At 42.4% G+C, this 13,862-nt stretch overlaps 1 protein-coding gene across 1 annotated transcript in view; it reads left to right on the top strand.

The window, feature by feature from the left end:
* The window catches only part of LOC110504210 (estrogen receptor beta-like), a 29,104-nt gene extending 15,551 nt beyond the window's left edge, over positions 1-13,553 (top strand). Inside the window, 5 exon segments of the mRNA XM_036962978.1 lie at positions 419-557; positions 6,846-6,979; positions 12,194-12,377; positions 12,570-12,826; positions 12,964-13,553. Coding sequence (XP_036818873.1) covers positions 419-557; positions 6,846-6,979; positions 12,194-12,377; positions 12,570-12,801 — 689 coding nt within the window. The 3' untranslated portion in view covers positions 12,802-12,826; positions 12,964-13,553.
* The last annotated feature ends 309 nt before the right edge of the window (positions 13,554-13,862 follow it).

The following is a 13,862-nucleotide window of genomic DNA, read 5'->3' as shown; positions in this document are numbered from 1 at the left end:
TCCATGCTATGAAATAACATGTGGTAACCAGAAATGTGTTAAACTAATACAAATATATTTGAGATTCTTCAAAGTAGCCACCCTTTGCCTTGATGAAAGTTTTGCACACTCTTGGCATTCTCTCAACCAGCGTAATGAGATAGTCACCTGGAATGCATTTCAATTAACTGGTGTTAAACTTTTGACTGGTACTCTATATATATCATAATAAGCAACTCGTTCAAAAATACTGAAGAATATTGAAATTTCGTCAATTACAGATTACATGTCCCTCCCCTGGACTAGATAAAAAAAATACTAATCCCTCCCCTTGACTGAAATTGAAAAAGCATGACCCTCTCCTATTTTTCTCCCTTCAGAATACAATCAGCACTAACTGCCTCCACTTTCTTTTCATCTGTGCATGTGTGTACTATAGGCTTTGTAGAGCTGAGTCTGACGTACCAGATGCACCAGTTGGAGAGTTGCTGGTTGGACGTGCTGATGCTTGGTCTGATGTGGAGGTCTGTCGACCACCCTGGGAAACTCATCTTCTCAGCAGACCTAAAGCTCAACAGGTACAAATTCCTGAATTTCACTACTAAGCTCCAGTAAGAATAAGATGAGAATGATGTTGGTTACAGTATCTTCGCCCTTTAAATTGCTGAGAGGTTGACATCCCATACATCTATGATCTGAAAATACAATAATACTGATTTTAATGTTTGCTTCAAACATACAGTCCTTGTATTTTTACATTCCTTATTCATTTGTTTTTTTTAGGTTCTTGAGTTAAGTTTGACTTTAAATTTTGGCCATATAAAACTCTGACTGCTGACAAATCACCTTTTGAATTGTCAGTAAACAAAAGGTTTATGGCTCTAAATCACACACGTCCCACTTTGTTTGTCAGAATTATATATTTGTGTTGTAGCCCAAAAAACTATAATATTGGGGTTTGTTTATTTAGGTGTAGTTCTGGTGTTGGGTGAATCTGATCAGTCCGGAAGGTAAAAGGATTTATTGGCCTTGAGGAAAATGATCTCATCCCTGAGACTAAGATACAATGTAATGGATGTGGGAGTGTGCGTATTTGATCCAGGCTGTATTACAACTGGCGCACAATTGGCCCAGCGTCGTCCGGGTTTGGCCAGTGTAGGCCGTCATTGTAAATATGAATTTGTTCTTAACTGACTTACCTAGTTAAATAAAGGTGAAATATAATGTTTACAAAAAAATGATGCATATTCCCACATACATTACACTGTATTTTAGTCTCAGGGATGAGAACATTCTCCCCAAGGCCAATAAATCCTCTTACCTTTCGTACCACTTGTCTATATGGGAGTGTGTGTGTACCGCTTGTCTATATGTGAGTGTGTGTGTACCGCTTGTCTATATGTGAGTGTGTGTGTACCACTTGTCTATATGTGAGTGTGTGTGTACCACTTGTCTATATGTGAGTGTGTGTGTACCACTTGTCTATATGGGAGTGTGTGTGTACCACTTGTCTATATGGGAGTGTGTGTGTACCGCTTGTCTATATGGGAGTGTGTGTGTACCGCTTGTCTATATGTGAGTGTGTGTGTACCACTTGTCTATATGTGAGTGTGTGTGTACCACTTGTCTATATGTGAGTGTGTGTGTACCACTTGTCTATATGGGAGTGTGTGTGTACCACTTGTCTATATGGGAGTGTGTGTGTACCACTTGTCTATATGGGTGTGTGTGTGTACCGCTTGTCTATATGTGAGTGTGTGTGTACCACTTGTCTATATGTGAGTGTGTGTGTACCACTTGTCTATATGTGAGTGTGTGTGTACCACTTGTCTATATGTGAGTGTGTGTGTACCACTTGTCTATATGTGAGTGTGTGTGTACCACTTGTCTATATGGGAGTTTGTGTACTACTTGTCTATATGGGAGTGTGTGTACTAATTGTCTATATGTGAGTAGGGGTATTACTTGTCTACATGTGAGTTTGTGTACCACTTGTCTATGTGTGTGTACCACTTGTGTCGTGACTTTACTTTCATTAAGGCAGCAGACAAAATCATTTGTCCTCTCAGTGTGGAGGATTGGAATGTGTGAATGGGCCCTATGGAGAATCTTACTCAAAACAGTAACATGCAATAAATGGATTTTGGGACAATATATTCCATCAGCCAAAATGGTGGTAATAACGATAGATGGAATATGAAAATGAATATCATTTTTGTTATGTTATTAAAAGTTAAATGACGACGTTATAACAAAAACATTTTAACTTGTAGAGTTTCCATAATACAGTGCCTTGCGAAAGTATTCGGCCCCCTTGAACATTGCAACCTTTTGCCACATTTCAGGCTTCAAACATAAAGATATAAAATTTTATTTTTTTGTGAAGAATCAACAACAAGTGGGACACAATCATGAAGTCGAACGACATTTATTGGATATTTCGAACTTTTTTAACAAATCAAAAACTGAAAAATTGGGCGTGCAAAATTATTCAGCCCCTTTACTTTCAGTGCAGCAAACTCTCTCCAGAAGTTCAGTGAGGATCTCTGAATGATCCAATGTTGACCTAAATGACTAATGATGATAAATACAATCCACCTGTGTGTAATCAAGTCTCCGTATAAATGCACCTGCACTGTGATAGTCTCAGAGGTCCGTTAAAAGCGCAGAGAGCATCATGAAGAACAAGGAACACACCAGGCAGGTCCGAGATACTGTTGTGAAGAAGTTTAAAGCCGGATTTGGATACAAAAAGATTTCCCAAGCTTTAAACATCCCAAGGAGCACTGTGCAAGCGATAATATTGAAATGGAAGGAGTATCAGACCACTGCAAATCTACCAAGACCTGGCCGTCCCTCTAAACTTTCAGCTCATACAAGGAGAAGACTGATCAGAGATGCAGCCAAGAGGCCCATGATCACTCTGGATGAACTGCAGAGATCTACAGCTGAGGTGGGAGACTCTGTCCATAGGACAACAATCAGTCGTATATTGCACAAATCTGGCCTTTATGGAAGAGTGGCAAGAAGAAAGCCATTTCTTAAAGATATCCATAAAAAGTGTCGTTTAAAGTTAGCCACAAGCCACCTGGGAGACACACCAAACATGTGGAAGAAGGTGCTCTGGTCAAATGAAACCAAAATTGAACTTTTTTGGCAACAATGCAAAACGTTATGTTTGGCGTAAAAGCAACACAGCTGAACACACCATCCCCACTGTCAAACATGGTGGTGGCAGCATCATGGTTTGGGCCTGCTTTTCTTCAGCAGGGACAGGGAAGATGGTTAAAATTGACGGGAAGATGGATGGAGCCAAATACAGGACCATTCTGGAAGAAAACCTGATGGAGTCTGCAAAAGACCTGAGACTGGGACGGAGATTTGTCTTCCAACAAGACAATGATCCAAAACATAAAGCAAAATCTACAATGGAATGGTTCAAAAATAAACATATCCAGGTGTTAGAATGGCCAAGTCAAAGTCCAGACCTGAATCCAATCGAGAATCTGTGGAAAGAACTGAAAACTGCTGTTCACAAATGCTCTCCATCCAACCTCACTGAGCTCGAGCTGTTTTGCAAGGAGGAATGGGAAAAAATGTCAGTCTCTCGATGTGCAAAACTGATAGAGACATACCCCAAGCGACTTACAGCTGTAATCGCAGCAAAAGGTGGCGCTACAAAGTATTAACTTAAGGGGGCTGAATAATTTTGCACGCCCAATTTTTCAGTTTTTGATTTGTTAAAAAAGTTTGAAATATCCAATAAATGTCGTTCCACTTCATGATTGTGTCCCACTTGTTGTTGATTCTTCACAAAAACATACAGTTTTATATCTTTATGTTTGAAGCCTGAAATGTGGCAAAAGGTCGCAAAGTTCAAGGGGGCCGAATACTTTCGCAAGGCACTGTATGCACATGATGTTTACATATTGTACTTTTGGTTGGAAAATGTCCAGATTAAAGAGAACGTTTTTGTAAAATTGAACTGTGAAATTACTTGTCTAAACTTGATTAGAGTACAATCTTGATGCCTTGCCTCGTAACTACATACACCCAAAGAACTTGCCATGAAGGCGGAAACACCCAATTCTACCCTGGGGTATAAAACATGTGAGTTAAGAATTTACACATCAGACTAGGTGACCACGCACTGCAGCCAAGGTCCGAGTAGTCGCAATCCCAAAACGCAACACGAGGTTTCAAGACGTTACTAGAGTAATTCCCTGGACTATCTATCAGGCAGCCTGCCACAACGGAGACCTCCCGGACGCTCAGTAATTCCCTTGCCAGTGATGATTTTGTACAGCCTACCCCGGCTTCCCGAGAACCTCGCTTACCTCCTCCTGAGCGCTATGTTGGGGACCCTGGAACCTGCCGGGCGTTTCTTTCCCAGTGCTCCCTCATCTTTGAGCTGCAGCCCTCTTCGTTCCCTTCGGAGGTGAGGAAGGTATTCGATCATCCGGTGTCCGGGAGAGATGCGGCCTGAAAGCTACTTTCATTACCTCAAGAACCAACCCCGTAGTGTGGCAGACTACACAGTAGACTTTCACACGTTGGCTGCCGAGAGTGCCTAGAACCCGGAGTCTCTGTTTGATACCTTTCTTCATGGACTATCCGAGGAGAGTAAAGTTGAGCTCGCAGCTCGGGAGTTACTTCTGGACCTTGACTCCCACATAGTCTTAACAATAAGGCTCGATGGACCACTTGTCTATATGTGAGGGGGCGGAGGAGGGAGAAGAGGCCTGTTTTAATCTCTATTCGTTCATCCACGGCTACTTGCTCGCCCCCGAAGAACCCCGGAAGTCCCCAATGCCTGCGTTTCCGAGAGGATCCAAAGGCACTCGAGTCCCCTCGGGAATCATTGGGCACAGTGACTCATTTTCTACTGTGCCTACGAAACGGGGCAGAGCCAGGTAAGAGTACTATGGTGGGTCATACTGGGAGTTTTCTAACTCTCATTACTCATACTCTCTTTCATGTTATCCTGCTGTGGGGTGACCCATCTAAATCTCTGAGTGCTCATTGACTATGGAGCTGAGTTTTATGAACGCTACTCTGGTATCAGAGCTGGGTATCTCCACACAACTCCTCTCTGTTCCCATGGACGCCAGAGCACTGGACGGACGTACCATAGGCAGGATCCCTCATAGTACGGTGCCCATTAACCTGTGTTTGTCGGGCAATCACAGTGAGTCCACACAGCTTCTTCTCATTGAATCTCCCCATGTTCCTGTTGTTTTGTGATTCTCATGGCTCCAGAGGCACAACTCCGTTATTGACTGGACCACTGGTTCTATCCTGGGTTGGAGCCCGTTCTGCCACTCACATTACCTTCAGGCGGCTTAGCCTGCCCCGGGATGTCCTGCTGCGGTCTCTGGTAAAGCCTCGGATATCTCGTTCCAGCAGAATACCAGGACCTCCTGGAGGTGTTCATCAGCAAGGCTTGCGCTCCTCCCTCCGCATCGTCTCTACGATTGCGCTATTGATCTCCTCCCGGGCACAACACCACCTCGTGGGTGACTATATTCCCTGTCTGGCCCTGAGACCAAGGCCATGGAGGAGTACATTTAGGACTTTCTGGCTGCTGGGAGCATTCATACTTTTGCTTCCCCTGCCGGCGCAGGGTTCTTCTTTGTGGGAAAAGAGGACAAGACCATGCGTCCATGTATTGACTACCGGGGCCTCAATTACATCACGGTGAAGAATCGCTACCCTCTACCACTCCTCTCCTCGGCTTTTGAACCTCTCCAGGGGACAACCATCTTTTCCAAGTTGGACCTTCTGAATGCATACCATCTAGTTTGGATACACAAAGGAGACGAGTGGAAGACGGCCAACACAGCTAATGGACACAATGAGCACCTGGTCATGCCGTTTGAACTCACCAACGCTCCAGCAGTGTTCCAGGCCCTGGTCAATGATGTGCTCTGTGACATGATGAATGGATCTCTGTTTGTCTATCTCAACGACATCCTTGTTTTCTCCTGTTCCGCTCAAGAACACGTCAAGAACATGCCCGTCAAGTCCTTCAAAGCCTCCTAGAGAACCAGTTTTTTTGTGAAAGCTGAGAAGTGCAAATTCCACCACTCCACTATCTCCTTTCTGGGATACATCATCGCTGAAGGGAGTGTTCAGATGGTTCCTGAAAAGGTGAGAGTGGTGGTAAATTGGCCCCAACCCACATCCAGAGTGCAGCTGCAGCGTTTCTTGGGATTTGAACATTTCTACCGCCGCTTCATTCAGGCTACAGCACCCTGGCGGCTCCCCTCTCTGCACTCACTTCTCCTAAGGTGTTGTTCACATGGTCTCCTGTTGACAGGGCATTTTTGGACCTCAAGCGTCAGTTTACTATCGCCCCCATCCTCATCCATCCGGATCCGTCTGTCAGTTTGTGGTTGAGGTCAACGCTTCTGACATTGGAGTGGGGGCCGTCCTGTCCCAGCGGTCTGCTCAGGACCCAAAGCTGCATCCCTGTGTCTTCCTGTCCCATTGTCTCAACCCCGCTGAGAGAAAATACGAGATCGGGAACTTCTGGCGGTCAAGATTGCATTGGAGTGGAGGCACTGGCTGGAAGGGGCAGAACATACATTTTTGGTGTGGACCAATCATAAGAATTTAGAATATCTCTGCACTGCCAAGCGCCTTAATTCTAGGCAGGCCCATTGGCCTGTCTATATGTGAGTGTCTGTAATACTTGTCTAAGGATGTGCATGGCGTTTGAGTATAGTAGGTGTGCACATGTGCTGCTATATCTATTTGCCAATCTTTGAGTTTACATGTCTGAACTGTTACACAAGTGTACATGTCTGTGAGTGTGTGTTATATAATATGTCTCTTTCACTCTGTGTGTGACTGTGTGCTTGTAGGGAAGAGGGGAACTGTGTGGAGGGAATCATGATTATATTTGACATGCTACTGGCAGCCACCACTAGGTTTCGAGAGCTGAACCTCCAGAGAGAGGAGTATGTCTGTCTGAAAGCCATGATCCTCCTCAACTCCAGTAAGTCAAATAATCAGTACTTCTGTACAGTGACATGTTGTAAGATCGGAGGCTGGGCTATTATCAATTATCAAAGCCAGATTTACTCACAAATAAACCTTGATGAAGCCCAAGTTCACCATACAACAGATAGCTCCAACATCCAGTGACATAGGCGATTAACCGAAATTGACAAACAATTTTCACTAAATGTAAATACAGTACCAATGTAGCCAAGATACACAAGCAATAGCCTCCGATGGTGGCATATTTCATATCATCCGACAAAATATATAACCAATAGGTAGCATTAAAAAACCAATACAAGCACACATTTAATCCGAGTAGTTTGCAATGCAAACTCCTTAGCCTTTCAGAATGGATATACAATTCCTCCAATGAACCGCATGCATCATGCACATACACACATGATAATAATAATAATAACATTATGTGAACAATTATTATACACATTATAATAATATTATAATACTGAAATATTATTATACACATTATACACACACATATAATAAAGTTCTAACAAAATGTCAATATCAACAATCAAAATGACTGAAAAATGCAGTTCAAAAGATTAAAAGTGTCTCATCAAAACAAAATTCTAGCTTGATAAATCAAATGCATCAAAGGGATGTTGTCTATTGTCATGTTTCATGTTCATTCAACAGTAGCCTAACCCACAAATCGCAAAGTATTTAGGCTTAACTTTACCTGTAAATGAAGTCCATTCATCTGTCCTTCAGGGTGAACCTCTCTGTGACAGTGTTGCAGGGCCAAGGATGACAAAATGATCAAACCTTGCTTACATTTGAAAGCTACAATTGTCCAAAATGTTATAAAACAGTCATCTCTGATCGGCTGTCTGTTCTGGGTTGCTGTGCATTCGATCAGATGATTTTCTGATCCTTCCTCTGATGAAGGTCAGGAAGCAGAGCTATTGCTCTCCTTCTGAATTACACCAAGATTTCCTTAGAAAATTGTTTGAGGTGCAGTATACCACCTAAATATGAGGTTGTTTTTGCTAGCTAGCATTGTTCAGTTCAAAGGATGTGAGTGCCTAATTATGTACAGTGCATTCGAAAAGTTTTCAGACACCCTTTAGCCTTGTTCTAAAATTGATTAAATTGTTTATTTCCCGCATTCAATCTACACAAAATACTCCATAATGACAAAGCAAAAACAGGTTTTTAGAAATGTTTGCAAATGTATTAAAAAGGACAAACATGTCACATTTACATCTCAGTACTTTCTTGAAGCACCTTTGGCAGCAATTACAACCTCAATTCTTATTGGGTATGGCTATACAAGCTTGGCACACCTGTATTTGGGTTTCATTCTTCTCTGCAGATCCTCTCAAGCTCTGTCAGGTTGGATGGGGAGTGTCGCTGCACAGCTATTTTTAGGTCTCTCCAGAGATATTCGATCGAGTTCAAGTTCGGGCTCTAACTGGGCCTCTCAAGGACATTCAGAGAATTCTCCCGAAGCCACTCCTGTGTTGTCTTGGCTGTGTGTTTAGGGTAGTTGTCCTGTTGGAAGGTGAACCATTTTGAGCCTGTAATCTAACCCACAAATGCTGATGCTCCAGATACTCAACTAGTCTAAAGATGGACAGTTTTATTGCTTCTTTAATCAGGACTACAGTTTTCAGCTGTGCTAACATAATTGCAAAAGTTTTTTTTATTTTTTTTTATTTTTTATATATATTTTTTATTATATATATTTTTTTAGCCCTTTTTCTCCTCAATTTCGTGGTATCCAATTGTTGTAGTAGCTACTATCTTGTCTCATTGCTACAACTCCCGTACGGGCTCGGGAGAGACGAAGGTTGAATGTCATGCGTCCTCCGATACACAACCCAGCCAGCCGTACTGCTTCTTAACACAGCGAGCATCCAACCCGGAAGCCAGCCGCACCAATGTGTCGGAGGCTACACCGTGCACCTGGCAACCTTGGTTAGCGCGCACTGCGCCCGGCCCGCCACAGGAGTCGCTGGTGCGCGATGAGACAAGGACATCCCTACCGACCAAGCCCTCCCTAACCCGGACGACGCTAGGCCAATTGTGCGTCGAACCTCCCGGTCGCGGCCGGTTACGACAGAGCCTGGGCGCGAACCCAGGGACTCTGATGGCAAAAGGGTTTTCTAACGATCAATTAGCCTTTTAAAATCATAAACTTGGATTAGCTAACACAACGTGACATTGGAACACAGGAAGAATGATGGTTGCTGATAATGGACCTCCTCGCTACGGAGATATTCCATAAAAAATCAGCCGTTTCCAGCTACAATAGTCATTTACAACAATAACAATGTCTACACTGTATTTATGATCAATTTTATGTTATAATAATGGACAAAAACTGTGCTTTTCCTTCAAAAACAAGGACATTTCTATGTGGCCCCAAACTTTTGAACGGTAGTGTATATTTTGAAAGAGGTGTTGATCATCATTATTTGGCCCATATACAGTGCCTTGCGAAAGTATTCGGCCCCCTTGAACTTTGCGACCTTTAGCCACATTTCAGGCTTCAAACATAAAGATATAAAACTGTATTTTTTTGTGAAGAATCAACAACAAGTGGGACACAATCATGAAGTGGAACGACATTTATTGGATATTTCAAACTTTTTTAACAAATCAAAAACTGAAAAATTGGGCGTGCAAAATTATTCATCCCCCTTAAGTTAATACTTTGTAGCGCCACCTTTTGCTGCGATTACAGCTGTAAGTCGCTTGGGGTATGTCTCTATCAGTTTTGCACATCGAGAGACTGACATTTTTTCCCATTCCTCCTTGCAAAACAGCTCGAGTTCAGTGAGGTTGGATGGAGAGTATCTCCGCCTTTTCTTCACATAAATGACAGGGATTTGGGGCTGGTCTCCGTAAAGCAGTATATCCTTCGCTTCGGACTCATAAAAAAAAATTGTCAATTGTCAATTTCGAGATGAGTAATCACTGTTTTGAAGTCCAGAAGCTCTTTTCAGCCATAAGAGATGGTAGCAGCAACTTTAAATTACTGCACAACTTGTACTACGTTAGCCTAATATGATCCACTATCGCTAGCGATCCTAAGGAACAACCACACAAACGTGACAGGAAAGGACGGTAAACGATGCAATGGAATTAATAAAAATTGTAAGGAAACGAACACTAAAATCTGTGACAGTTATAAATGTACTTTATGTGAGTATGTGTGACCGACCGGCTCAAATCGGTCTTATGTAGCAACATTTGAAATTGTTTTTTACTTTGGATAAAAGTAGAGACTCAGCTGTACAATTGTATGTCATACACTACAGTTGAAGAACAATGGGAAAGTAATTCTGCTTTGAAAGTTGATAAACTTGTAAAAACTCACTTTTGAGAAAATGGCTATTGAATGTTTTGGTAAACTTATTGGAGAGAGCTTTTTTGTCTACACACATTCAGCATCATTCAAACCCTCTTAAGATTTAGCCCCACCAATCTCTTTAAGGGTTGATCCGAGCAAAACCGCGACTCGTCAGTGAAGAGCACTTTTTGCCAGTACTGTCTGGTTCAGCGATGGTGAGTTTGTGCCCATAGGTGACGTTGTTGCCGATGAGGTCTGGTGAGGATCTGCCTACAACAGACCTGCAAGCCCTCAGTCCAGCCTCTGTCAGCCTTTGCGGATAGTCTGAGCACTGATGGAGGGATTTTGCGTTCCTGGTGTAACTCGGGCAGTTGTTGTTGCCATCCTGTACCTGTCCTACAGGTGTGATGTTCGGATGTACTGATCCTGTGCAGGTGTTGTTACACGTGGTCTGCCACTGTGAGGGCGATCAGCTGTCCGTCCTGTCTCCCTGTAGCGCTGTCTTAGGCGTCTCACAGTACGGACCACAACTGCAGTCCTCATGCCTCCTTGTAGCATGCCTAAGGCACGTTCACACAGATGAACAGGGACCCTGGGCATCTTTCTTAGTCAGTAGAGAGGCCTCTTTAGCGTCCTAAGTTTTCATAACTGTGACCTTAATTGCCTACCGTCTGTAAGCTGTTAGTGTCTTAACGACCGTTCCATAGGTGTATGTTCATTAGTTGTTTATAGTTCATTGAGCAAGCATGTGAAACCGTGTTTAAGCCCTTTACAATGAAGATCTGTGAAGTTATTAGGAATTATCTTTGAAAGACAGGGTCCTGAAAAAGGGACATTACCTTTTTTGCTGAGTTTATAAAAAAAAAAAAGCTGTGTTAGACAGGACTACCTACACATACTAACCAGCTCAAATAGACAGAAGTACTATATGGCAGGCCAATCTGAACTCATCTCATGTTCAGCCCACTCATTATCTGTCTTTTTCTGTGGCTAAACCAACTAGGCTTGTAATTTAACAATGGCATACACATTTGTTATTAAGGCAAATGAAAGTTCACATGTTCCAGAAGGCACTTCTGCCAATAAATATTTGATTTAAAACATTGCGTTCAATGAAATATGCCTAGTTTCCTGAAACGGGTCACAAATCTGACGGTCAGTAGCGGTGTGTGGGTAAAATCACTGAGGAAGCCAAGCCAGTAAAAAATACATATTACAACCTATGTTGTGATAATTGCGTTGTTTGCTCTATAACCCATTCGTTCATATACAATAAGCCTGTGACAACAAAAAGACAACAGTCACACATACCACACAAATTTCTCTACACATACCTTTGTTTCATCACAAAACTGAGCTTCATCTGTCTGAAGTCCACAGCATAGCCAAGCAAGTTAATGTTTTAGACAGTTAACTTAACAACTACGGATTTACAACCACAGAGTTACCGCAAGTCAGTACAAAGACAACAGGAACATCGCTATTCCATCACTATTTCAACTTAAACATCATCAAATCAAGAAAGGCTAAATATACAGTACCAGTCAAAAGTTTGGACACACCTACTCATTCAAGGGTTTTTCTTTATTTTGACTATTTTCTACATTGTAGAATAATAGTAAATACCTCAAAATGATGCAATAACACATATGGAATCATGTATTAACCAAAAAAGTGTTAAACAAATCAAAAATATATTTTATATTTGAGATTCTTCAAAGTAGCCACCCTTTGCCTTGATGACAGCTTTGCCTACTCTTGGCATGTTTTTAAAACTCATGCATAAAAAGGGAATTATGTTCCATTTACATACACTTAACTCTGGTCGGAATTCCCCCTAAATGAAAAGTCAGTTTACATATGGTCTATGTTTGTGTCCACCAGTAGACATATGCTCTACCTCTCCGGAGATGGCAGAGGATCTGGAGAGCAAGGGGAAGCTGCAGCTTCTGTTGGACTCAGTGACAGATGCCCTGGTGTGGGCCATCTCCAAACAAGGCCTGTCCTTCCAGCTGCAGTCAACCCGCCTTTCCCACCTCCTCATGTTGCTCTCAGACATCCGCCACGTCAGGTAGACTACAGCTACACCAGCTACAGCTACGTAATCACTAGCAGCAAAAAGAGCCTTCTTTAAGAGTCTACTTAGTTACTATCTGTTTAGACATTCATCAACACTTTTTTAGATCAAAGTGGCATAATTGTATGTTTTTAGTTGTTTGTCAAAACTAAATTTCTATGCTCCTCCTCTCCACTGTCTCATTAGTGGCAAAGGCATAAACCACCTCTCCGGCATGAAGAATAATAATATTGTGCAGGTCTCCGACCTGCTCTTGGAAATGCTCACCAACACATGCCACAGAAGCCGTATGTCCGCACCTCTTGACCCCTCTAATCACGACCTCACCGTGCTCCCAGCAGCCCAAGCCCCTGCCCCTGCCCCTACCCAGGCTTCAGCCTCTGCTGTGGACCCCCAGTTCCAGCCACATTCCCTATAGCCACCATCCCAAACACTTGAGAGCAGTAAGTAAGCCAAACACTTGAGAGCAGTAAGTAACTCATGAAGTTGGGTTAGCCACTGAAGACGTAGAATGTATATTTACCAATACTCCATGAATCATAATCCGATGTGTTCTCCTTCTCCGGGTATATCCACCCAGGGTGCTGGCCAGCTGAGGGTAGATGTATGCCTCAGTGAGTGGGAAAGTGACAGAATACAGCGTGGGACATGGGTGGAGACGTCCTGAGACTGTAAAGCACCCCACAGGGGTGACTGGACAGAAAGAGAGGCCAGACTAGCACTAGGACAAGTGATGGATCTGACCGAAGTCCACTCTCTGGGACAGTGGACATAATTCTCAATAGATTGACAAAGAGAAACTCGTAGAAACACTGCAGAATGTGTCATTGTGAAGTAAATGTATTTTTTGTGATTTCCTTATAAATATGTTGTTGGTAAGTGTACTTATGCATCTTGATCATGCTCTGTCCCTTCTGTAATGATGTGGGGCTTGTGCTGTTTATCTGGTGTTCAATGTCAAAGCCATGTTTGTATTTATAGAAAACCCACATCCAGAGATTGTCATTTCAAGACATTTTAGACCCAATTGAATTTCAACCAAACATCTTATTAAAAGCAGTGGTAAAATGTGAATGTAGTTATATTGACATGAGCACAGATCATGGAAAACCATGTTTATTGTTAAGTAAAAATTCATCATCCATAAATAAGCATTAAAAATAAATCTAACTGTACACACCATTGTGTTCTCTATGTTCCATTTTACTACTGAGCAGTACAGAGTGACTTGACTATTTATACTAATAATGGATCAGTGTAAATTAATTGTTTTACACTGTCCGCTGATCAGTTCCATCTTGACTATTGTCGTGACTTTACTTTCATTAATTTGATGACTGTCATTTGTGACTCACAACCTAGATTTGGTCTTATGTAGCAAAATTTGAAATTGTGTTTTTTACAGTGGATAAAAGTAGAGACTCCGAGCTACAAAATTGTATATCATACACTGCATTGTTGAGGAACAATGGGAAAGCA

Source organism: Oncorhynchus mykiss, chromosome 25, assembly GCF_013265735.2.
Source record: "Oncorhynchus mykiss isolate Arlee chromosome 25, USDA_OmykA_1.1, whole genome shotgun sequence".
NCBI classification, from domain to species: domain Eukaryota; kingdom Metazoa; phylum Chordata; class Actinopteri; order Salmoniformes; family Salmonidae; genus Oncorhynchus; species Oncorhynchus mykiss.
This window is presented reverse-complemented; position numbering and strand designations above follow the sequence as displayed.